Source organism: Oncorhynchus clarkii, chromosome 18 (genome assembly GCF_045791955.1).
Source record: "Oncorhynchus clarkii lewisi isolate Uvic-CL-2024 chromosome 18, UVic_Ocla_1.0, whole genome shotgun sequence".
Taxonomy (NCBI): Eukaryota; Metazoa; Chordata; class Actinopteri; order Salmoniformes; family Salmonidae; genus Oncorhynchus; species Oncorhynchus clarkii.
In genome coordinates this window covers 60004419-60028689 of record NC_092164.1, presented here as the reverse complement: position 1 = coordinate 60028689, position 24271 = coordinate 60004419, and the positions used below count along the sequence as shown (strand labels likewise).

Here is a 24271-nt window from a genome sequence, read left to right as displayed (position 1 = left end):
TTGTGCTTGAGAGATTGTTTATGAGACCGGTGTTAATTTTCTACTATTTTGCATTTTTTAATTTAACTAGGCAAGTCAGTTAAGAACAAATTCTTATTTACAATGACGGCCAAGGAACAGTGTGTTAACTGCCTTGTTCAGGGGCAGAACGACAGATTTTTACCTTGTCAGCTCAGGGATTTCGGTTCTGGCCCAACGCTCTAACTACTAGGCTACCTGCTGGTTACTGGCCCAACGCTCTAACCACTAGGCTACCTGCTGGTTACTGGCCCAACGCTCTAACCACTAGGCTACCTGCTGGTTACTGGCCCAACGCTCTAACCACTAGGCTACCTGCTCCACACACACTTCTCTATTTAATGGTTTCAGCAGGGGGACGTCGTCTCTCTCGTTGCATGTCATTTGGATCGTGGCCCATAAATACGAATACCGTGGCATGCCACAAACGTTACGGATTATAGGAATTACGCTGCGGAGTGGGAGAGAGCGCTGTGAAACGGTTGGTATAACCCAATGTTGAGATACAGGCCTGTGTGCGTGTGCCTGTAACAGAACGGTTTGTGCCTGTGGCTCGGTGAGAGGTATCGTGCTGATGGTGCTTTAATCGCTGCGTTGTGTCAGAGAATACAAACAACCACGGTTATAGAGATTGATCTGTCTATGAATAGGATCAATACATTTTAGACTACCACAGCTTAGACAGAGACTGAGTACAAACAACCATGGCTTGTAGAGAGACTAACTGCCCATGAAAATGATAGAGATTAAGATAATAGAGAGCAAGAGAAGAGAGAATAGAATAGCAAGAGAGAGAATAGAGAGCAAGAGAATAGAGATCAAGAGAATAGAATAGCAAGAGAGAGAATAGAATAGAGAGAGCGAGAGCAAGAGAATAGAGAGAGCGAGAGAGAGCAAGAGAATAGAGAGCGAGAGAAGAGAGAGCGAGAGAATAGAGATCAAGAGAATAGAATAGCAAGAGAGAGAATAGAATAGAGAGAGCGAGAGCAAGAGAATAGAGAGAGCGAGAGAGAGCAAGAGAATAGAGAGCGAGAGAAGAGAGAGCGAGACAAGAGAGTGAGAGAGAGCAAGAGAATAGAGAGCAAGAGAATAGAGCGCGAGAGAATAGAGAGAGCGAGAGCAAGACTACAAGAGAGTGAGAGAGAGCAAGAGAATAGAGAGCAAGAGAGACAGAGAGTACAAACAATCATGGCTTGTAGAGAGACTATCTGCCCATGAAAATGATAGAGATTAAGATAGAGAGCAAGAGAAGAGAGAGAATAGAATAGCAAGAGAGAATAGAGAGCAAGAGAAGAGAGAGAATAGAATAGCAAGAGAGAGAATAGAGAGCAAGAGAATAGAGATCAAGAGAATAGAATAGCAAGAGAGAGAATAGAGAGCAAGAGAATAGAGATCAAGAGAATAGAGATCAAGAGAATATAGAGAATAGAATAGCAAGAGATAAGAGGGAGAGAATAGAGAGCAAGAGAATATAGAGAATAGAATAGCAAGAGACAGAATAGAGGGAGGGAATAGAGAGCAAGAGAATATAGAGAATAGAATAGCAAGAGACAGAATAGAGGGAGGGAATAGAGAGCAAGAGAATATAGAGAATAGAATAACAAGAGAGAGAATAGAGATAAAGAGAATAGAGCGAGAGAGAGCGCGCAAGAGAAAGAGAGCAAGAGGGTGGGGAGAAATCTGTGTGGTGACTAGTGAATACGGGCATTAATGTTATTTCAGTGTGGTGTCGATATAATAGTGGTGGGAGTCCATCAGATTTGACATAACTGAATGAATAATCCATTCCTTCACAGTCTTATTAACTTTTACTATCAATAACCATGAGGGACAGAAACATCATCCCCTTGCCAGGGGTTGTTTGTATGGTAACATCCCTTGTCTGAGTGAGATCCAATCCTGGTCTTACAGTTCTTCAATACCACTTCCCATTCTGGCCCTCATACCATCATGGCCACCTAATCATCACCAGTTTACAATTGGCTCATTCATCCCCCTCTTCCCCCCTGTAACTATTCTCCAGGTCATTACTGTAAATGAGAATGTGTTCTCAGTCAACTTACCTACTAAGGGTAAAAAAAAAAAAAGTCTTTAAGACTACCCCACCCAATCTCTCCAACACGTCCCTCCCACCAGGGGGACCGTCCCAGGCCAATAACCCCCCCCTCTCGTCCCACCAAGGGGTTGGCCCCACCCCACCAACACACCCTGCCCCTCCTCCTACCAGGGGGACTGCCTCACCCAATCCCTCCAGCACCCCCCTCCCACAAGGGGGACCATCCCAGTCCAACAACCCCTCCTCTCCTCCCAACAAGAGGCCTGTCCCAACCCAACCAAACTCCTCTCACCACTTATTCTCCCTCCCCTCTCCTACGACCGGGAGGCCCACCTTGGATGCCCATTACACACACACACACACCTCGGCGGCCCTCGAACACGTCATTGATCTCCCGGAGCAGCACGCCCATGTCACAGAGCTGGGACTCCCAGGCCTCACAGAACACATCCAGGTTCTCCTTGGCAATCTTACTGGATGGGTGCAGGGCCAGCGTCTGGGCTGCAGAAATGATCTGAGAGGATGGAGGAGGGAGGGAGAGAGAGATGGGGGAAGTAGATATGTTTTAAATTTGTATTGGAGTGGTGAAGTGTTTCGATAAGGTGCACAGTACACACCTTAAGTGGAGCTATTACGGTGTTACTCACACCAGTAGCTATCCAGACCAGTTGGTTCTTTGAGGGAAAACTAACTTACAAAGGATCCAAGAAAATGATTAGACAGCCTCACCCCCATACAATGTCTCCAACACCCCCATTACAGAATGGAATCAGGCCTCATTCTCATAGAATGTTGAACAAGTCTATGAGCAGAGACACATGATCATTTCCTCTCAGTGTGGGGGCTGATTGTGTGAAATGGAACCAATCTTCAGCAAGCAGAGCAGGGGGCATGGAATCCGTTTTGTCTCCCAGTTTTCTAATTATGTTTGGTCTTCCAGGCCGTTGGGACAGATGCTTCATTATCTGCTGCTGGGAGTGTTGTGGAAAATGTGAAGACCCGCCCACAGTAATGTCAGACCCTGCATGACCCAGCTGTAATGACTGAGCTAATAGGTTCATAGGTCAATCAATAAGGTCACAGAGGGGGAGCCTCCGCCCAGGGAGGATTAATACTGATGTGTGTGTGTGTGTGTGTGTGTGTGTGTGGATGTCTTTCAATGGTAATAAAGAGACACCTGTGGGTAATTACCAATTAAATGCAACACGCCGGAGGTGATGCACTCTGACGTGTGCGTGTGGTTTTCTGAGTTATTTCTCCCCGTATCAGATGAAGTCATCTTTATGTCGGTTTCTGTAATAGTTGGCTGTGTTTAAATGGATGGGGGTGAAGCTATAGGGGACAAGATGGCAGAGAATGTGCTGACAAACCTTGATAATGGAGAAGTTGTACAACAACATCAGGGTGGAGTTTCTAGCACAACGTGTATTGTGCTACGTTACCTGTCAGAGTGTGTTACCTTACCTGTCAGAGTGTGTTACCTTACCTGTCAGAGTGTGCTACGTTACCTGTCAGAGTGTGTTACGTTACCTGTCAGAGTGTGTTACCTTACCTGTCAGAGTGTGCTACGTTACCTGTCAGAGTGTGTTACGTTACCTGTCAGAGTGTGTTACCTTACCTGTCAGAGTGTGTTACCTTACCTGTCAGAGTGTGTTACCTTACCTGTCAGAGTGTGTTACCTTAAATGTCAGAGTGTGTTACCTTACCTGTCACAGGGTGGGTGGGTGGGTGTGTGTTTCATGTCACGGGGGTGGGTGCGTTTCATGTCACAGGGGTGGGTGCGTTTCCTGCCAGTGTCTGGGTGCGTTTCCTGCCAGAGTGTCTGGGTGCGTTTCCTGCCAGAGTGTCTGGGTGCGTTTCCTGCCAGAGTGTCTGGGTGCGTTTCCTGCCAGAGTGTCTGGGTGCGTTTCCTGCCAGAGTGTCTGGGTGCGTTTCCTGCCAGAGTGTCTGGGTGCGTTTCCTGCCAGAGTGTCTGGGTGCGTTTCCTGCCAGAGTGTCTGGGTGCGTTTCCTGCCAGAGTGTCTGGGTGCGTTTCCTGCCAGAGTGTCTGGGTGCGTTTCCTGCCAGAGTGTCTGGGTGCGTTCCCTGTCAGAGTGTCTGTTACCCGTCAGAGTGTCTGTTACCCGTCAGTGTGTCTGTTACCCGTCAGAGTGTCTGTTACCCGTCAGAGTGTCTGTTACCCGTCAGAGTGTCTGTTACCCGTCAGAGTGTCTGTTACCCGTCAGAGTGTCTGTTACCCGTCAGAGTGTCTGTTACCCGTCAGAGTGTCTGTTACCCGTCAGAGTGTATGTTACCCGTCAGAGTGTCTGTTACCTGGGGGACAGTGACGTGGAAGGTCTCCTCAGCGTGCATACAGGTGATCTCCAGAGGCTCTGTCCCTGAGACGTGACACAGCAGACGACACGTCTGGAACAGAACAGACAACATCAGCGTCTAACATCAATATGACTGGATATGAGCAGCAGACAGATCAAGATATATTTTCCAGATATTCAACTGGAAAATAAATACAGGTCTCCAAAGCCAGTACCATGTCCATACACCTCAGCCATAGAGATGGATATGATGGACTTTTAAACATTTAATTAAATAGACTTTGTGGTTAAATAAAATTATATAAATTAAATTCAACAAAGGTGATTTGATCAGGGAGATTCAACAGACTTAAGTTAACCTCCCCAGCCAGCGAGCCTCGCTCACCTCCACCAGCTGTTCCTTCTGCTCTGCGAGCGTGCGGGCGTACTCTGCTACGGCCTCCAGGTTTCCCTCGCCCCCTGAGGCCTTCAAGGCCCGCAGAGGCAGGTGTTCTGCATGCAGCTTCAGCAGGTCCGCCGCCCGCCCCACCGCCACCTTATGGAGCTGGACGGAGGGAGAGGGGAGATGAAAATGGGTATACATATGTGGTATTTTTTGTGCATCTGGCTGCACAATGGTAATAGGAAGAGAAAACAATAGTAAGACAGAAAGAGAACAAGGAGGAGAAAGAAAGGGCAGGGTAGAGAGAAAAAGCGTGAGGGGGGGAGTGCCAACGGTGGGAGGATAAGGAGAATACGTAAAAGTGGGAGAGTGCTTAGGCCATATTAAAGAGAAAGAAGAGCAAGAGATCTGAACAAATTGTGATGAGAGCAGGGTTGGGTCATTTACTATCTAAATGTAATCTGTTACAGTTGCCTGTCCAAAATTGTAATCAGTAACGTAACTTTTGGATTAACTAAACTCAGTAATGTAATCTGATTACTTTCAGTTACTTTCCCCTTAAGAGGCATTAAAAGAAGACAAAAAGGATCCCTCAAACACATCTGGTGTGTCGTCATAGTGGTTTCTGACTTGTGGTCAGACTCGCTCAGGTGGGACAAACTTAGACTTGCTATTTTTTTCAATACTGAATTGAATGAGAAAAAAAGAAAGGTGTCAATGTATTTTTTCCACAAACATCCTTTTTGATTTGAAAAGTAATCCCAAAAAAGTAATACATTTTTTCAAATGTATCTAAACTGATTACAACATTTTTGCTGGTAACATAACCGATTACAGCTACAGGTTTTTGTAATCAGATGATATGTAATCAGTTGCATCCCAACCCAGTTGGAGAGTACAGAAAACTCCGGACAGATCTGATCTAGGACTGAACCACTTGGCATGCCAGACAGTGATGCATTCTAGTTAAGACCGCAGGGTTACAGGACTCACCTCTCTGCGGAGTTCGTGAACACTTTGGCAGGTCTTCAGTATAGACAACTCCATCTCCTCCGAGGCCTCTTTGGCATTGAGAGACAGCTGGGATGAGGAAAATATTAAAATAAATAAGTGAGGGGAAAAAGATAAGAGTAGTCGTCACATAAATCATGCACATGATGCCTGGGATGTGGCCTGCCTTAGCAGGAGAAGAATACGAGATTACACAGCCCTGCTCATGCCCTGTGTGTGTGTGTGTGTGTGTGTGTGTGTGTGTGTGTGTGTGTGTGTGTGTGTGTGTGTGTGAGAGAGAGAGAAAAGGTAGAGTGTGAGTGAGTGAAAGAGAGAGATCCCTTCTGCATCACCAATATCCTGTAAAACACAAGTTTCAGACACACGTTCTAAGGGCAAGGAGACGGGTGAAAGGCACTGTAGTCAGACACGATTACAGCAATGTGTCAAAACTATGTAAAAACAAAAACTGTCAAGCAAGCAGAATTCACCAGGGTCCAGTTTTTCAAAAGTGTTCTATCTGGATTTCAGCTATCGGAAAGGATTAAACGCAAAATAAATAGAATGAATGAATAGAATGGATGAATCATTGGACTCCCATTGTATTTCAGTGCATTTAATCCTGAAATCCAGATAGAACACTTTTGAAAAACGGGGCCCTGATGATTTGTCTCTGACCCTCTCATCACCCTCTCTGTTTCTACTGAAATAAGTAGAGAAAAACACCTCATCTCACTGCTCTGTTTCTACTGAAATAAGTGGAGGAAAACGAACAGGCCCTGGGATCTAGCTAGTGACACACGCTGTAGAAATGGGTCTCACTAGGGAGCCAATCATTCAAGCTAGCTCTGATTCCATTCAATTTGTCAATGGAACTGTGGCCTCTATTTTCACACATATATACAACCTTAATGATGGAAAAACACATTGTGTGAAAGCCACACGCTATGGAGTCCAAGGAGCCTCCTTTCAGGGAGGTGTCGAGAGAGCAATGGAGTCAAGTGAATGGCCATTCATACGATGAGGCTGACTTCAGGGCCGTATCCACAAAGCATCTCAGAGTAAGAGTCCTGATCTAGGATCTGTCCACATAATCAAAACTGATCCTAGATCAGCACTCCTACTCTGAGATGCATTGATGGGCCCAGGACTGGTTTAAGACCTATAAAGAATGACTGTATAGCACTGTATAGCCAGCCGTATGGGAGAGGGTGGTGTGAAAAGGCTGGATATTATATTGTTCTCCTTCACATTATCTATAAACCTAGCAACAGTACACAAGGTCATGTAGCTAAGCAACAGAAAGGAAGTGAAGGAGTGTGCGTGTCTGTGGCCATCTACACACGTGAATGCAATGTGCATTTTCATGCATGCTAAATCATGACCTACTGTACCCGTGCTCTTAATCATGTAGACGTACGAGTACATATCTACATGTGTGAGTACATGTATACACGCGAGTGTACAAGTATTTACATGTGTGTGTATGCCCAGTTTATGACAACATACCGCCTCCCTCCAGGCTGCGATGAGCTGGTCAGTGTCCTGGCGGGCGAGCTGGCAGAGCTGCAGGATGCCCTCTCGGTGCTCGTGGCTGGTGTAGGCCGAGTCAGTGAAGTCCTCCGTCCTCTCCACCACCGCCTCCAGCTGGTCAAACAGAGCCTGCTGGGGCATTGAGTACAGACCCTCATGCAGACCTTCCACGTTGGACTGGGATCACAGACAGAGACACAGTAATGAATACAACAAATTATTTGTCATGCCAATAAAGCATTTCAATTTAATTGACACAGAGTGCCAGAGAATAACATTCAAAAGTTCTATGACAAGCTACTGGTAATTCAGGTTGACTAGGGATAATTGACTTATTGTAAAGAACTGGTGCCGAACACCTGGCGTGCTTCCTGTTTGTATGTCCAGGCCTGTTGTCTGTGCCCAATAATGTTTGTGCCATGTTTGGTGCGGTTACCATGTTGTGCTGCCATGTTGTGTTGCTACCATGTTGTTGCCATGTGTTGCTGCCATGCTGTGTTGTTGTCTTAGGTCTCTCTTTATGTAGTGCTGTGGTGTCTCTCTTGTGGTGATGTGTGTTTTGTTCTATATTTCACATTTTTAATCCCAGCCACCGTCGTCGCAGGTGTTTTGCTTTTTGCTAGGCCGTCATTGTAAATAAGAATTTGTTCTTAACTGACTTGCCTAGTTAAATAAAGGCTAAATAAAAAAAATATAAATATCTTGTGGATAGACTACGTGAACATAAATGGTACCCAAATTACACTAGATTGTAGTTCGGGGCTAACCTAGATTAGTCCAGGCCTAAACCATCATACTGTAGTTACTATATTAGAACTATATTACAATGTAAAGTGGAGAAAAAACAAAAAAACATATGTAATCATAAGGAAGTCCTCCCCTGTTGTCCCACCTTGAAGTCCTTGATGCCGGTGTAAATGCTGAGGAGAAGGACCTTGGTCTCCCCGCAGGGCCGGGCGTCCGTCACGATCTCCATGACCTGCTCCAGGGCGAATCGCATGCGGTGAAACACGGCATCTTTGTTGATACGCGCCGACTCGCAGTCCGGGTGTCTGAGACACGTCTACAGGGAGAGAGACATGGTTTTACAACTGAGGCTGCATTTACACAGGCAGTCCAATTCTGATCTTTTTACCAATCATAGCAACTCTTTTGCTAATAATTTGGAAAAGTATCAGAATTAGTCTGCTTGTGTGGCAGTCCATGTTCGGAGTCAATTGTAGTAATACAGTCTCTATGCCTCACATCTACTAAACACAAAAACAATGTTTTAAATGGGAAGTTAGGCTGTTTTGAAGCAAAAAAATATGGAAATTCACGAGCACCAGAAGGACTAATTTTACCCATTCAGTAGCAAGTTTTTCCAGTCCACAGGTTTAATCTACTACATTAGCAGCAGTATGTACACACCTTGGATGCAGTGAGCAGCATCATGGTGCATTTCTCCAGCACTGCTCTGGCTGCTGCCATCCTGGCCTTCTTATTCTCATCCTTCAGATCCTAATGGACAGAGACCAACACTGGACAGTTACAGAAGCAGTCTCATCCTTCAGGTCCTAATGGACAGAGACCAACACTGGACAGTTACAGAAGCAGTCTCATCCTTCAGGTCCTAATGGACAGAGACCAACACTGGACAGTTACAGAAGCAGTCTCATCCTTCAGGTCCTAATGGACAGAGACCAACACTGGACAGTTACAGAAGCAGTCTCATCCTTCAGGTCCTAATGGACAGAGACCAACACTGGACAGTTACAGAAGCAGTCTCATCCTTCAGGTCCTAATGGACAGAGACCAACACTGGACAGTTATAGAAGCAGTCTCATCCTTCAGGTCCTAATGGACAGAGACCAACACTGGACAGTTACAGAAGCAGTCTCATCCTTCAGGTCCTAATGGACAGAGACCAACACTGGACAGTTACAGAAGCAGTCTCATCCTTCAGGTCCTAATGGACAGAGACCAACACTGGACAGTTACAGAAGCAGTCTCATCCTTCAGGTCCTAATGGACAGAGACCAACACTGGACAGTTACAGAAGCAGTCTCATCCTTCAGGTCCTAATGGACAGAGACCAACACTGGACAGTTACAGAAGCAGTCTCATCCTTCAGGTCCTAATGGACAGAGACCAACACTGGACAGTTACAGAAGCAGTCTCATCCTTCAGGTCCTAATGGACAGAGACCAACACTGGACAGTTACAGAAGCAGTCTCATCCTTCAGGTCCTAATGGACAGAGACCAACACTGGACAGTTACAGAAGCAGTCTCATCCTTCAGGTCCTAATGGACAGAGACCAACACTGGACAGTTACAGAAGCAGTCTCATCCTTCAGGTCCTAATGGACAGAGACCAACACTGGACAGTTACAGAAGCAGTCTCATCCTTCAGGTCCTAATGGACAGAGACCAACACTGGACAGTTACAGAAGCAGTCTCATCCTTCAGGTCCTAATGGACAGAGACCAACACTGGACAGTTACAGAAGCAGTCTCATCCTTCAGGTTCTAATGGACAGAGACCAACACTGGACAGTTACAGAAGCAGTCTCATCCTCCAGGTCCTAATGGACAGAGACCAACACTGGACAGTTACAGAAGCAGTCTCGGCTGGTTCCCAAACTTCTCTGATTTGTGAGTGTGGGCCAGTTGTGAGACACCAAATAGACAGAACCATTTTAAGCCACAACTCAGTCTTGCTAAGAAGAACTGGCTTTGACCTACCAGGGATCTGGGCCAGAGCCATGAATGAAGAATACAACAAATACATGGCTCTGGTCTGGACTAGTGGACCAATTAATGCAAGGGGTCAGTCATTCAAAAAAAAGCATCCCACACACTTTAAACGCACACAGAGCATATCGTACCATGTGGAAGAACCGTAAGAGTTCTCGAGCTAAGTTTAGTTAAGGTTTAGTTCTCCGACCATCAGCGTTATTACTCATAGATTAACCTGGTGAAGCACGACTCAATGCAGTAGATATCTCAGTAACATGCACTGACTCGCTCATCTCTGTGTTTCAAAGACTAAGCATTTAGTGTGTGTTCCAGGAGGTTGAATCAACTTCTCTCCAGGCACAGAGCCATGTCTTTTATACTGATAACAAGTTCAAACAGGTGCCATTAATACAGGTAACGAGTGGAGGACAGAGGAGCCTCTTAAATAAGAAGTTACAGGTCTGTGAGAGCCAGAAATCTTGCTTGTTTGTAGGTGACCAAATACTTATTTTCCACCATAATTTGCAAATAAATTCATTAAAAATCCTACAATGTGATTTTCTGGATTTTTTTTCTCATTGTCTGTCATAGTTGAAGTGTACCTATGATGTTTTAAGTGGGAGAACTTGCACAATTGGTGGCTGACTAAATACTTTTTTGCCCCACTGTATATATCATTGATTTAATAAAGCCTCATACACACATGGCCTCTTGTTTTCTTAAGGCAGGTTTTTCCAATGTAGCTCAGTGCTGTGATTGGCTCAGTGTTCTGACACTCATGTGGACCCTACGTCACTGCCAAGTCTAAGGGTAGCGCTAGACAATTCCAGCCCCTTGGGTGCTGCCATAGTCACATTAGAAGCGCCCATCCAAGAAGACTCAAGGTCATTGACCACAGATAAAATTGCGTTAAATCACATTATATGTACAGTAGCTTTGATTGGACTGATCATGTCAACATCGTACTTTCAAAATCTTAGCTAGCAGTCATCATCATGAATCAAGTCAACAATCTACTGGCAAATCCTTGTCATATGAAGAGAAATACCGAAGAGAAATTAGATAAAACGTATTGGTGCTCATCGGCCATAAACATTACACAAGTTGGAAATCGCAAATTCAACAATGAGTGGTTTGGAAGGCTCTTTTCCCAGTTTAATGTGATAAACATTCAACATTGGCCATGCTGTTAATGAAGCATGATTTGTGTCGCACTCAAAGCAACTTAACTCTGGAAAAACTTGACAAAAGTGAGTTCAAGACAACTAGGAAGCCGGGAATAAACGAGCTCCGACTGGGAAAATACGTTTTGAACGGTCATCCAACTCGGGATTGTAAATCCAGCCTCTTTCTAGAGCTACGATCTGAAGATCAATGACGTGTTCCAGTTTCCGCCAATATCCGGCAACTTCGCACAGCCATTGAAGAGGGGTGGACAACATTCCACAGGGAAGTTATAACTTTCTGGCATCATTATTTCTTGAAAACGTGTACATACAGTCGTGGCCAATTTTTTTTATTTTATGACAAATATTAATTTTCACAGTCTGCTGCCTCAGTTTGTATGATGGCAATTTGTATATACTCCAGAATGTTATGAAGAGTGATCGGATTAATTGCAAAGTCCCCTTTTGCCATGCAAATGAACTGAATCCCCAAAAAACATTTCCACTGCATTTCAGCTCTGCCACAAAAGGACCAGCTGACATCAATCATGTCAGTGATTATCTTGTTAACACAGGTCTGAGTGTTGACGAGGACAAGGCTGGAAATTACTATCAGGCTGATTGAGTTCGAATAACAGACTGGAAGCTTCAAAAGGAGGGTGGTGCTTGGAATCATTGTTCTTCCTCTGTCAACCATGGTTACCTGCAAGGAAACACGTGCAGTCACCATTGCTTTGCACAAAAAGGGCTTCACAGGCAAGAATATTGCTGCCAATAAGCTTGCACCTAAATCAACCATTTATCGGATCATCAAGAACTTCAAGGAGAGTGGTTCAATTGTTGTGAAGAAGGCTTAAGGGCAACCAAGAAAGTCCAGCAAGCGCCAGGACCGTCTCCTAAAGTTGATTCAGCTGCAGGATCGGGGCACCACCAGTACAGAGCAGCAGGCAGGTGTGAGTGCATCTGCACGCACAGTGAGGCAAAGACTTTTGGAGGATGGCCTGCTGTCTAGAAGAGCAGCAAAGGCAGCACTTCTCTCCAGGAAAAACATCAGGGACAGACTGATATTCTGCAAAAGGTACAGGAATTGGACTGCTGAGGACTGGGGTAAAGTCATTTTCTCTGATGAATCCAATTTCCGATTGTTTGGGGCATCCGGAAAAAAGCTTGTCCGGAGAAGACAAGGTGAGAGCTACCATCAGTCCTGTGTCATGCCAACAGTAAAGCATCGTGAGACCATTCATGTGTGGGGTTGCTTCTCAGCCAAGGGAGTGGGCTCACTCACAATATTGCCTAAGAACACAGCCATGAATAAAGAATGGTACCAACACATCCAGGAACAGTTTGGTGACGAACAATGCCTTTTCCAGCATGATGGAGCACCTTGCCATAAGGCAAAAGTGATACCTAAATGGCTCGGGGAACAAAACATCAATATTTTGGGTCCATGGCCAGGAAACTCCTCAGACCTTAATCCCATTGAGAACCTGTGGTCAATCCTCAAGAGGCGGGTTGACAAACAAAAACCCATAAATTCTGACAAACTTCAAGCATCGATTATGCAAGAATGGGCTGCCATCAGTTAGGATGTGACCCAGAAGTTAATTGACAGCATGACAGGGCGGATTGCAGAGTTCTTGAAAAAGAAGGGTCAACACTGCAAATATTGACTCTGCATCAACTTCATGTAATTGTCAATAAGTCTTTGACACTTATGAAATGCTTGTAATTACACTTCAGTATTCCATAGTAACATCTGACACAAATATCAAAAGACACTGAAGCAGCAAACTTTGTGAAAATTTATATTTGTGTCATTCTCAAAACTTTTGGCCACGACTGTACAAAGATGTATGTACAGTATGATGTTTTTACAACTTAATTTGGTCGCTAGAGGGTTTGTTTGACACTCAACAGCCTGATCAACTCTATGCGAAGAACATGTGTGGCGCTGCATGAGTCAAAATGGTGGTCACACCAGACTATGACTGGTTTTCTGATTCATGCCCCTAATATTTTTTAAGGTATCTGTGACCAACAGATGCATATCTTTATTTCCAGTCATGTGAAATTATTATTATTATTAGATTAAGGCCTAATGAATTTACTTATATGAACTGTAACTCAGTAAAATCTATGAAATTGTTACATGTTGCGTTTTATATTTTTGTTCAGTATATATTCCCCTGCTCTTTACTCGGCTAGTCTCAGTAGATTTCCAGACGGAGAGACAAAGGCGTGCTATGTTTGTTAAACAAAGAGGGGAAGCTGAATATTTTCATCTCTATATCATAACGATTCACTTTTCATCAGCTAGCTAGCGCAGTCTGTATCCAGAATAACAACGTATTCCCTGTGTAGTGCACAACTTTTGACCTTATGGGCCCTGGTCAAAAGTAGTGCACTGTATATGGAATAGGGTGCCAATTTGAACACGTACATAGAGACTGTGTATGACTCAAAGCAGGATTAGCAGACTCTGGCACTACAGGGAACAGAGTTATAACTTTCTGGCATCATTATTTCTTGAAAACGTATGATACAAAGATGTATGTACAGTTTTACAACTTAATTTGGCCTCCAGAGGGTTTGTTTGAGGCACATTTTGTTTTGTTGACGTAATCACTCCTTTGAGATGTGAGTCAGATTTGACCCACGCATTGGTGCTGCCGTCTGTCTAAACACACCTACACTATCCCTGCTGGTGCAGAGGCCCTGTAGTGTGTGTATATGCACGTGTGTGAGGGCAGCAGGGGCTCGTCATACATACCCTGCTATCTGTGTCATCTCGTACTCTGAATGGATGTGGAGCCAACATGGCTCACGGCACTGTACGGTTCTCTCTCCCACACGCACAGACACTCATTTGATTCATTAAGACAGGAGCCTCTTTTTACAAGCTGGAAAGCACATGGCTTTTAGATCTTTATAGACTCTCTCTCAATTTAATTCAAGGGGCTTTACTGGCATGGGAAACATATGTTTACATTGTCAAAGCAAGTGAAATGAATAAACAAAAGTGAAATAAACAATCAAAGTGAACAGTAAATATTACACTCACACAAGTTCCAAAAGAATAAAGACATTTCAAAATGTCATGTCTACGTACAGTGTTGTAAAGATGTGCAAATAGTTCAAGTACAAAAGGGATAAAAATAGGTTGTATTGGTTGTATTTACAATGATGTTTGTTCTTCACTGGTTGCCTACATCTGGCTGCTGTGATGGCACACTGTGGTATGGAAATGAGAGTTTATTAAAATTGGATTTGTTTTTGAGATCTTTGTGGGTCTGTGTAATCTGAGGGAAATGTGTCTCTCTAATATGGTCATACATTTGGCAGGAGGTTAGTATCCACCTCATTTTGTGGGCAGTGTGCACATAGCCTGTCATCTCTCGAGAGCCAGGGTTGCCTACGGCGGCCTCTCTCAATAGCAGGGCTATGCTCACTGAGTGTACATAGTCAAAGCTTTCTTTCATTTTGGTCAGGTGTTCTGCCACTGTGTACTCTCTGTTTAGGGCCAAATAGCATTCTAGTTTGCTCAGTTTTTTTGTTAATTCTTTCCAATGTGTCAAGTAATGATCTTTTTGTTTTCTCATGATTTGGTTGGGTCTAATTGTGTTGCTGTCCTGGGGCTCTGTGGGGTCTGTTTGTGTTTGTGAACAGAGCCGCAGGACCAGCTTGCTTAGGGGACTCTTCTCCAGGTTCATCTCTCTGTAGGCGATGGCTTTTTTATGGAAGGTTTGAGAATTGCTTCCTTTTAAGTGGTCATTAGCGGGTATCGGGTATAATTCTGCTCTGCATGCATTATTTGGTGTTTTACGTTGTACACAAAGGATATTTCGCAGAATTCTGCATGCAGAGTCTCAATTTGGTGTTTGTCCCATTTTGTGAATTCTTGGTTGGTGAGCGGACACCAGACCTCACAACCATAAAAGGGCAATGTGTTCTATAACTGATTCAAGTATTTTTAGCCAGATCCTAATTGGTATGTCAAATGTTATGTTCCTTTTGATGGCATAGAAGGCCCCTGGAATTTGTATTTGTGGTTCTGGCAACTGGACCTTTTTTTGGAACACAATTATTTTTGTCTTACTGAAATTTACTGTCAGGGCCTAGGTCTGACAGAATCTGTGCAGAAGATCTAGGTGCTGCTGTAGACACTCCATGGTTGTGGACAGAAGCACCAGATCATCAGCAAACAATTTGTCTTCAGATTCTAGTAGGGTGAGGCCGGGTGCAGCAGAGTGTTCTAGTGCTCTCTCTAACAATGTGAGAGCTGGAGGGGAAAGAAGAGTGGCTTGACCAATACCCTTTCAGAGAGGGACGGTACTCACATTCTGTCTGTCCCCGGTCAGGTGGGCGAACTCCACCATCTGGTTCCCAAACTGGCTGAAGATCTGGACAAACTCCTGGAAGGTGCTCACTCTCTCCAGCTGCTCCAGGGTTACTAGCACCTGGGAAAATCAGGAACACTATTACAGTAACTACAGCTGGGAAAATCAGGAACACTATTACAGTAACTACAGCTGGGAAGCTCAGGAACACTATTACAGTAACTACAGCTGGGAAGCTCAGGAACACTATTACAGTAACTACAGCTGGGAAGATCAGGAACACTATTACAGTAACTACCACACATTACACCACTCTCACTTAAACATCAAATATTATACACAGAATTCAAAAATGGCAACAGCTTTTTGTCCGAACCAGGTCTTGAGAGATGGACTAAAGGTGCTGTGAGAGATACTACATTGATGTGTGTGTCAATGGGGTTCTAGATACTGAATGAGGCAGCAAAGCAAATTATTACCCAGACTCAATGTGGGCCTCGTCATACAAGTGATGGCCATCACATTCACTTTCAAGCCAAAGTGTTCAGTAGACCAGCTTGTCATGACTGACTGACTTCAACAACATAGAGGACCTGTCTGTAGAAACAGGAAAAGGTCATTGTGACAGCAAGTGGAATTGTGTCCCATTCGTCTGGTGAGAGATGGAGCGAGGGAAGGGGAGCGAGGGAAGGGAAGGAGGATGGATGGTCATGCCTCCATGTCTCAGGAGTTATCACTATGGGCCAGAGGCTGGATGGCACTTGAGATACCAATCAAATCACAGTGATTTACCCCAATCCCCTTTACTGTTCACACTGGAACACACAATGTGGGGTAAGGGGTGACCTGTGATTTCTCTGCAAAAGGGACGGAGTAAATGTTGTGTGTGTTACTTAATGACATATAATTTTTATATTGTCATATCGGCCTCTCATTCCGGGATTTGCGGTATTACCGGCTTAGTACACACGGGGACGCCAAAAAACAACAACAAAAAACACATTGGGCATCTGTTACAAGAATGATAACAAAATTAGCACAAGTAATAGCGAATTTCTATGGAGGCTGCTAGCTAAATATGCAAACAAAGCAAACTGATTGCCCAGTATAGCAGCCATGATTCGTGTCATCGATTGGCCAGTCTATTTTGTTGATATATTTTTTATCGGAAATTACTAGGTGATTTAGTGGTTCTATTTCCGTTGTAATTTTGAGATCCTACTCGATGACAAACGTCAGCTTCATCTGAGAACATGTTTTTTTTTAAACATTTTTTTAAATAACACGTAGGAGCTACTGTGTCATTTTTGGTGAGTCTGAACATTTACAATCGAGTGTGAACGACAGACATTGTGCAAATTAACAAAGTTTTGACGCATGCTTGTCTGCTCTGAAGCGGCATGTGCACGCGCTGTGGGTCTGGAGTCACTAGGGCAACAGGCCTGCCTGCTCTGCTCGGGGAAGATAGGGGAGGAGCAGACAGAGAACCGAGAGGAGAAAAATGCAAGGAAATCAAAATATAGCAGTGGCAGCTGTACAGATAACTCATCCAAAAGGCGTTGAGTTCTTAAACACGGTACAAAGCTTACATAATATTATGCCCCGTCACCTTAATAGTTCAGTAACTTACTTAGGGGTCGCGTTAAAGCAGAATTCATTTAATGCAGGAAAAACATAATACACGTAATAAAGCTCATGCTGCGTTTTGTAAACGCATATCTAAAATGCTTATTGTAATTTCTGCTTGGCATCATACTAACTTTGTGCTTCAGTTGCACAATTCACGAACAGGCATTCTATCAGCAGACAGCGCTCTGGCTGATGTGTAGGTTTTTCTCAATGTGTAGCCACTAGCCAGCCGACTTTTCTCCAGTAAAATTCCAGATTAACTTTAAGCAAAACATTAGGAAATGTGGCTAGCTACATTATTTCCATGATAAATAGAAATATGATGGCTATGCACTGTTTTTGCAACAACAAAAAAACTAATATAGTTCCACTTCTGTTCATGAAAATTAAGCTATTTGGGTATTGCACAAATGTATTTTCTGTGAAGGAAAACTATAGTTTTCCGGCCCTCCCAATAGGCAAGATTAGGCCTTCGCCTATGGCAGCACTTGAATGAGGCGGCATTTTGACAATTGGCTGCCGCACTCCGGTGGCCGTGATCGGTTACTACACCGCCCGCGGGACCCAAGCCACCAGATCATAGCGTTGCTGCAGTTCCCGCCCCCACCCCATTCCTGCTTCTCTTGAAGTTCACTCCCACTATTTTTGGTAGCTATGGTGATGTGTGTGTTTTTACTGGTTTATCCAATTGAGAAATATGAATAAAAATGAATAATTGTGTGTGACGAAGACGATTAGTGATTTAAGGCAATAGCCTAACCTAGCATGTTAACGTTAGCTAGCTACTACTTGTGGATATCATTTTAGCTGAAAGAAATCTAGATATTTGAAACAATTTGCTACCATATCTAAGAGACAAACTATCAGGAAGTGATTTTTTTTTAAACAATGAGAAATGAGGCACAATCTATAAACCAAAGAAATTCGCTGGTGAAATGTATCAGTGTGCAGCAATGTCCATCAGCCGGTGTGGAGAATGACAAGCCTACGAGGACAGGCCATTCATACAACGAGCCCCCGTTCGCTGATTCTAGCAGCGAAGAGGGCAAACCGGAGGAGTCCGGCCATGCACTTCCACTGATGAGGACAGCTCTCTGGCTGGACAAGAACAGGTGGGTCGCACCAGGCCTAGCCACACCTCCAAACAATGCCAGCGAAGACCCTACTATCTTGGACCCAGACTTGTCGCTCCCCCTCCCTGATGACAGTAGTGGTGCTGTTGCTAAATCCGATGCCCAGACAAAAAACATAGAAAGATCACAGAGAGTGGCCAAAATATATGAATGGATCTTTACAAGATAAGTTAGTGCAGGCTGGGCCACATCAGGATAAGGAGGGGAATTTCCCAAGAGATGTTTTCGGTGGCCCGCTACAATCTGTTGAAGAATAAAAAACACTTTCAATATAAAAGACGACCCCTGTCAATACACAGCCGGACTCACCTGCTCCCGCTTTCTCACGTTGTGCTACTTACTAACAAACACGTGACTGGATAAACTGTTATGGGGAACTATAGGTAAAAAAATATAAAAGCGAAAATGTCAACGATTTGACTGAGTTACAGTTCATATTAAATAAATTCATTAGCCCATAATCTATGGATTTTACGACTGGGCGGGCTGCAGCCAGGCCCACCTGCTAGGGAGCCAGCCCCAGCCAATCAGAATGGGTTTTTCCCCACAAAGTGCATTATTACAGATAGAAATACATCTCAGTTTCATCAGCTGTTCGGGTAGCTGGTCTCAGACGTTCCCACAGGTGAAGAAGCTGGATGTGAAGTTCCTGGGCTGGCGTGGTTACATGTGGTCTGCGGTTGTGAGGCCGGTTGCACATACTGCCAAATTCTCTAAAATGATGTTGGAGGCGGCTAGAGAAATGAACATTACATTCTATGGCAATAGCTCTGGTGGACATTACTGCAGTCAGCATGCCAATTGCACACTACCTCAAAACTTGAGAGTTCTGTGGCATTGTGTTGGGTGATAAAACTGCACATTTTAGAGTGGCCTTTTATTGTCCTCAGGACAGGGTGCACCTGTGAATTATCGTGGTGTTTAATCAGCTTCTTGATATGCCATACCTGTCAGGTGGATGGATTATCTTGGCAAAGCAGAAATGCTCACTAACAGGATAGAAAAAAAATGTGTGCCCAGAATTTGAGAGAAATAAAGCTTCTTGTGCGTACAGAACATTTCTGGCATCTTTTATTTCAGGTCATGAAACATGGGACCAATACGTTACGTTGCGTTTATAAAGTGGGGAGAACAAGTATTTTATACACTTTTTTGCAGGTTTTCTTACTTACAAAGCATGTAGAGGTCTGTCATTTTTATCATAGGTACACTTCAACTGAGAGACGGAATCTAAAACAAAAATCCAGAAAATCATATTGTATGATTTTTAAGTAATTCATTTGCATTTTATTGCATGAGCTGGAGCAGTTTTACGTGGGGATGTTTGGCAGCATGAGTGAAGGATGCTTTGTTGAGAAATAGGAAGCCGATTCTAGATTTAATTTTGGATTGGAGATGCTTAATGTGAGTCTGGAAGGAGAGTTTACAGTCTAACCAGACATCTAGGTATTTGTAGTTGTCCACATATTCTAAGTCAGAACCGTCCAGGGTAGCGATGCTGGACGGGCGGGCAGGTGTGGGCGGCGATCGGTTGAAGAGCATGCATTTAGTTTTACTTGCATTTAAAAGCAATTGGAGGCCACGGAAGGAGAGTTGTATGGCATTGAAGCTCGTCTGGAGGTTAGGACAGTGTCCAAAGAAGGGCCAGAAGTATACAGAATGGTGTCATCTGCATAGAGGTGGAACAGTGAATCACCAGCAGCAAGAGCGACATCATTGATGTATACAGAGAAGAGAGTCGGCCCGAGAATTGAACCCTGTGGCACCCCCATAGAGACTGCCAGAGGTCTGGACAACAGGCCCTCCGATTTGACACACTGAACTCTATCTGAGAAGTAGTTGGTGAACCAGGTGAGGCAGTCATTTGAGAAACAAAGGCTGTTGAGTCTGCCAATAAGAATGTGGTGATGGACAGAGTCAAAAGCCTTGGCCAGGTCGATGAATACAGCTGCACAGTATTGTCTCTTATCGATGGTGGTTATGATATCGTTTAGGACCTTGAGCGTGGCTGAGGTGTACCCATGACCAGCTTGGAAACCAGATTGCATAGCGGAGAAGGTACGGTGGGATTCGAAATGGTCGGTGATCTGTTTGTTAACTTGGCTTTCGAAAACCTTAGACAGGCAGGGTAGGATAGATGTCACCCAACAAATATACATGGTTTGACCTGACATGCATAATCCAACAAAGATACATGGTTTGACCTGACATGCATCACCCAACAAAGATACATGGTTTGACCTGACATGCATCACCCAACAAAGTCAGCTGATGCATAATGCATCAAACCTGTCACACCTCAGACCCCCCAAAAACATAATCCATTATATAACGCTGTGATCCATCCATCTGGAGCAGTGTGTATGTGTGAGTATGTGTGTGTGTGTGTGAGAGAGAGAGAGAGATGTTGTGAGTGTGATGGTGTGTGTGAGTGTGCGCGTGCACATGTGTGCATGTGTGCGTCAGAGGCTTGGTCTGTCTCTCGAAGGGTAAACAGTAGTGACATCCTGCCGGCCAGGCAGAAGAGCTATGCTGTTATCAGACAGAGACAGGGTTCAAAATGAAATTGTGTTTGCCAGTAATGGGAGCAGCCCCGTCGCCCGTCTGTCCAAACAGGCCTTACTAGACTAGACGGGATTAGGCCCTTACCCCCCCAGGACCCTGTGTGTGAGTACATCCTCTTCCTGAAAGCACCAGGTAGAGAAACGGTAAATGTGCATCTTCCATTATCCCCAGAGCAGCAGAGGATGGAGTTATCCTGTACTATATCATGGAGCTCTGATAAGATCTGAAAGACTAGATGGAGTCGCCAGTGCTGGGCATTTGTGTGTTTGTGTGTGTATTATGTCAGTGAAGGCTCCTTAGAGGAGGAAGGGAAGGACAATCCTCCTCAGTGAATTTCATAAAAATAGTGAAACAAAAAAAGAGTATATTTATAGACACTATACTAAATATATTCACGTCAACAAATACTTGATTAAAACACACCGTTCTGCAATGAAGGTCTACAGTAGCCTCAACAGCACTCTGTAGGGTGGCACCATGGCGTATCCGGAGGACAGCTAGTTTCCGCCCTCCACTGGGTACATTGATTTCAATATAAAACCTAAAACGTGGTTCTCACCCCTTTCCATAGACTTACACAGTAATTATGACAACTTCTGGAGGACGTCCTCCAACCTATCAGAGATCTTGCAGCGTGGACTGACATGCTGTCCACCCAATCAAAGCACAAGCTACAGTTAGCTAGCACTACAGTACATAACATGTGGTGAGTAGTTGACTCAAAGAGAGCGAAAGAAACAAGGAGAAAGCTATATATTTCATATTTTTTTCACTTGGCTAGCAAATGCAGCTATCGTTTAGCCTGTTTACCTGGCTCAAACAGGGATGGATGCTATGTTACCTAGCTGGCTATGGCTATCCAATACTGGATCTCGGGTAAGCTTTTAGTTTTATACATTTTTTGCCCCCGGGGCCCATGGGTGTAACTGCTAAACTGGTTGCTAAGTGTACACTTTACTGCATGATTGTAGCAGGGTTACTAATGTTTTAGTTCTAGTAGCTATGTTGACTTGATGTTAGCTAATATGGTGACAATGATGTAAGCTGTGTGTTGTGGTTATGATATGATGGTTTGGCTTGGAAAGTTTTTTTTGCCTGGTCACAGACAGCTGATGTGTTGTGCATTTAAGTCCACAAGTGAATGGAAAAGGTGAGAGCGCGTAGATGCGAGAAGGAATTATCCAACGATCAAAGAGATCATGCTGTTTGCATGTGGCTGGTATGAAAGTGAACAGTGTTTGCGCGTGATCAGGGATGTATTTATTCTACCGATTCTGTTGAAACACTTTTCTTTAACGGAAGCAAACGGAACGGGGGTAAACATACCTGAAGTTGTCCAATAGAAAGTTTGTTTGCAACTGTCGACTAATGATTACACCGTCGATGAGCTAGATGCAGGCAAGATTGTGCATGGAGGTATTGAATGTGTCAATGTCTGTCACCTTGATTACTCAAATTTCTCTCGACCTGTGCACCTACGTTGTAAACTTTCATTCATAGGCTAGATTGTAGCAACCTCGTGATGGATATAGGGAGCACGTGACTCATGTAGTAGCCTAAACCTATTGATCTTACATTAAGCTGGGTGAATGGAATATGAATGAAAGTCATCCAATAGGCTGTAATGGAAATTATGAGCCATGCTCATAAACAAAATCATAATAATTGTCCTGCCTCGTCTTAAAATGGCAGACTGCCACTGGTGTGTGTGTGTGTGTGTGCACAGCTGCTTGCATGTGTGTCTCTACTTTGTTCTGTGTGTCTGTGTGCATCTATGGCCCTATATCGAAATGTATATTGTGTTTATGGTGTGCATGCATCCCACTGTGTGGTCGGAATCGGTACCTACTTTGTTGCGTGAGGTGATGATCTGTTTGATGACGATGCGGTCTGCGAGGACCAGGACTTTGGTGACGGAGGAGAGGAGCATGCGGGCAGCCTTCACCATGCCTGTCCTGTTACTGAACACCGTCTTGGGTCCGTCCACAAGGGTGGCCACCGGCATCCCAACATCTGTCAGCTTGGCTATGGCATCCCCTAGGACAAAAAGGACAAAAAGGAGGTAGAGAATGATGGTGATGATGGTGGGGGTGATGATGATGAGGAGGATCAAATCTATTGGAATTTTCAGCATACAAACACCATACAACATTTTCAGATGTACCATGTAAATTATCACTGTATCTCCATTTTCTAATACTTGGTCAAACTGCTTCACAATGGTAATTGTGCTTTCAAACAACCCTGCTGGAGAGCTCTTCATTTAGTGTTTCATGCATTATGAAAAATTGTGTTCAAAAAACTGACATCCAGAATTCAGCTTTGGTTTCTTTGAGATGTTTAGCTAGCTAAAGCCCCTTTGGTTCCCTTCCCATGGTTGGTGCCCCCTCTCCTGTCAGTCAACAGCACCATGAATCCCAGTAGGAACATCTCATCCTGGACAGGGAGGCTGGCACACAGGGATTATATTCAGCCCCGTTGCACTGCAGCAATGTGATGCCAGCCAATGCCAGGGCCCAATTTACAGGCCCTCTGAGATGCATGACCAGGCCATTTCAATCTAAGTCGCTGGTACACTGGAGGGTCGTAGTTTGTTCATGAAACTCCAAAACAACCCTAGGTGGGCGAAGGAAAAAGGCTATAAAAGGAAAATGAACACACAAATATTTAAACACCATAACAGTCTCAGGCAGTAGAGAGAGAGAGGGAGGAGGGCGAAGAGAGAGAGATGTGAATTATGTTGGATACATGGTTGGCCTCCTTATTTGGGTTGGCTTGCATTCCAAAAGGAAGTGTACTGATTGCATCCGACAGCCCTTTGTCGATGCCAGAATGCCCCAAACCAGCTGAAACATTCAGCCTGGCTCACAAAGAATGCTGCTGAACCCCAGAATAGGCTCTGGAATAAGCATGGAGCATGGTGATGCTATGCCAGAATCCCCCACCACCAATTTTTTTTTTTTTTTATTGGTCACATACACATGGTTAGCAGATATTAATGTGAGTGTAGCAAAATGCTTGTCCTTCTAGTTCCTACAGTGCAGTAATATCTAACAAGTAATCTAACAATTCCCAACAACTATTTAATACACACAAATCTAAATGATGAATGAGAATATGTACGCATAAATATATGGATGAGCGATGGCCGAGCAGGAATAGGCAAGGTGCAATAGATGGTATAAAATACAGTATATACATATGAGTAATGCAAGATACGTAAACATTATTAAAGTGACATTGTTTAAAGTGGCATTGTTTAAAGTGACTAGTGATCCATTTATTAAAGTGGCCAGTGATTGGGTCTCAGTGTAGGCATCAGCCTCTGAGTTAGTGATGGCTGTTTAGCAGTCTGATGGCCTTGAGATAGGTGTTTTTCAGTCTCTCGGTCCCAGCGTTGATGCACCTGTGCTGACCTCGCCTTCTGGA

At 44.2% G+C, this 24271-nt stretch overlaps 1 protein-coding gene across 1 annotated transcript in view; it reads right to left on the bottom strand.

Moving 5' to 3' along the window:
• The window catches only part of LOC139373798 (alpha-catulin-like), a 99194-nt gene that overhangs the window by 15633 nt on the left and 59290 nt on the right, over window positions 1-24271 (bottom strand). Inside the window, exons 3-11 of the mRNA XM_071114801.1 lie at window positions 22692-22879; window positions 15516-15635; window positions 8705-8794; window positions 8187-8357; window positions 7271-7471; window positions 5765-5851; window positions 4775-4933; window positions 4388-4480; window positions 2438-2588 (exon numbers count right to left, since the gene is read on the bottom strand). Of these exons, the coding sequence (XP_070970902.1) occupies window positions 2438-2588; window positions 4388-4480; window positions 4775-4933; window positions 5765-5851; window positions 7271-7471; window positions 8187-8357; window positions 8705-8794; window positions 15516-15635; window positions 22692-22879 (1260 nt within the window). The remainder of the gene's footprint in view (window positions 1-2437; window positions 2589-4387; window positions 4481-4774; window positions 4934-5764; window positions 5852-7270; window positions 7472-8186; window positions 8358-8704; window positions 8795-15515; window positions 15636-22691; window positions 22880-24271) is intronic.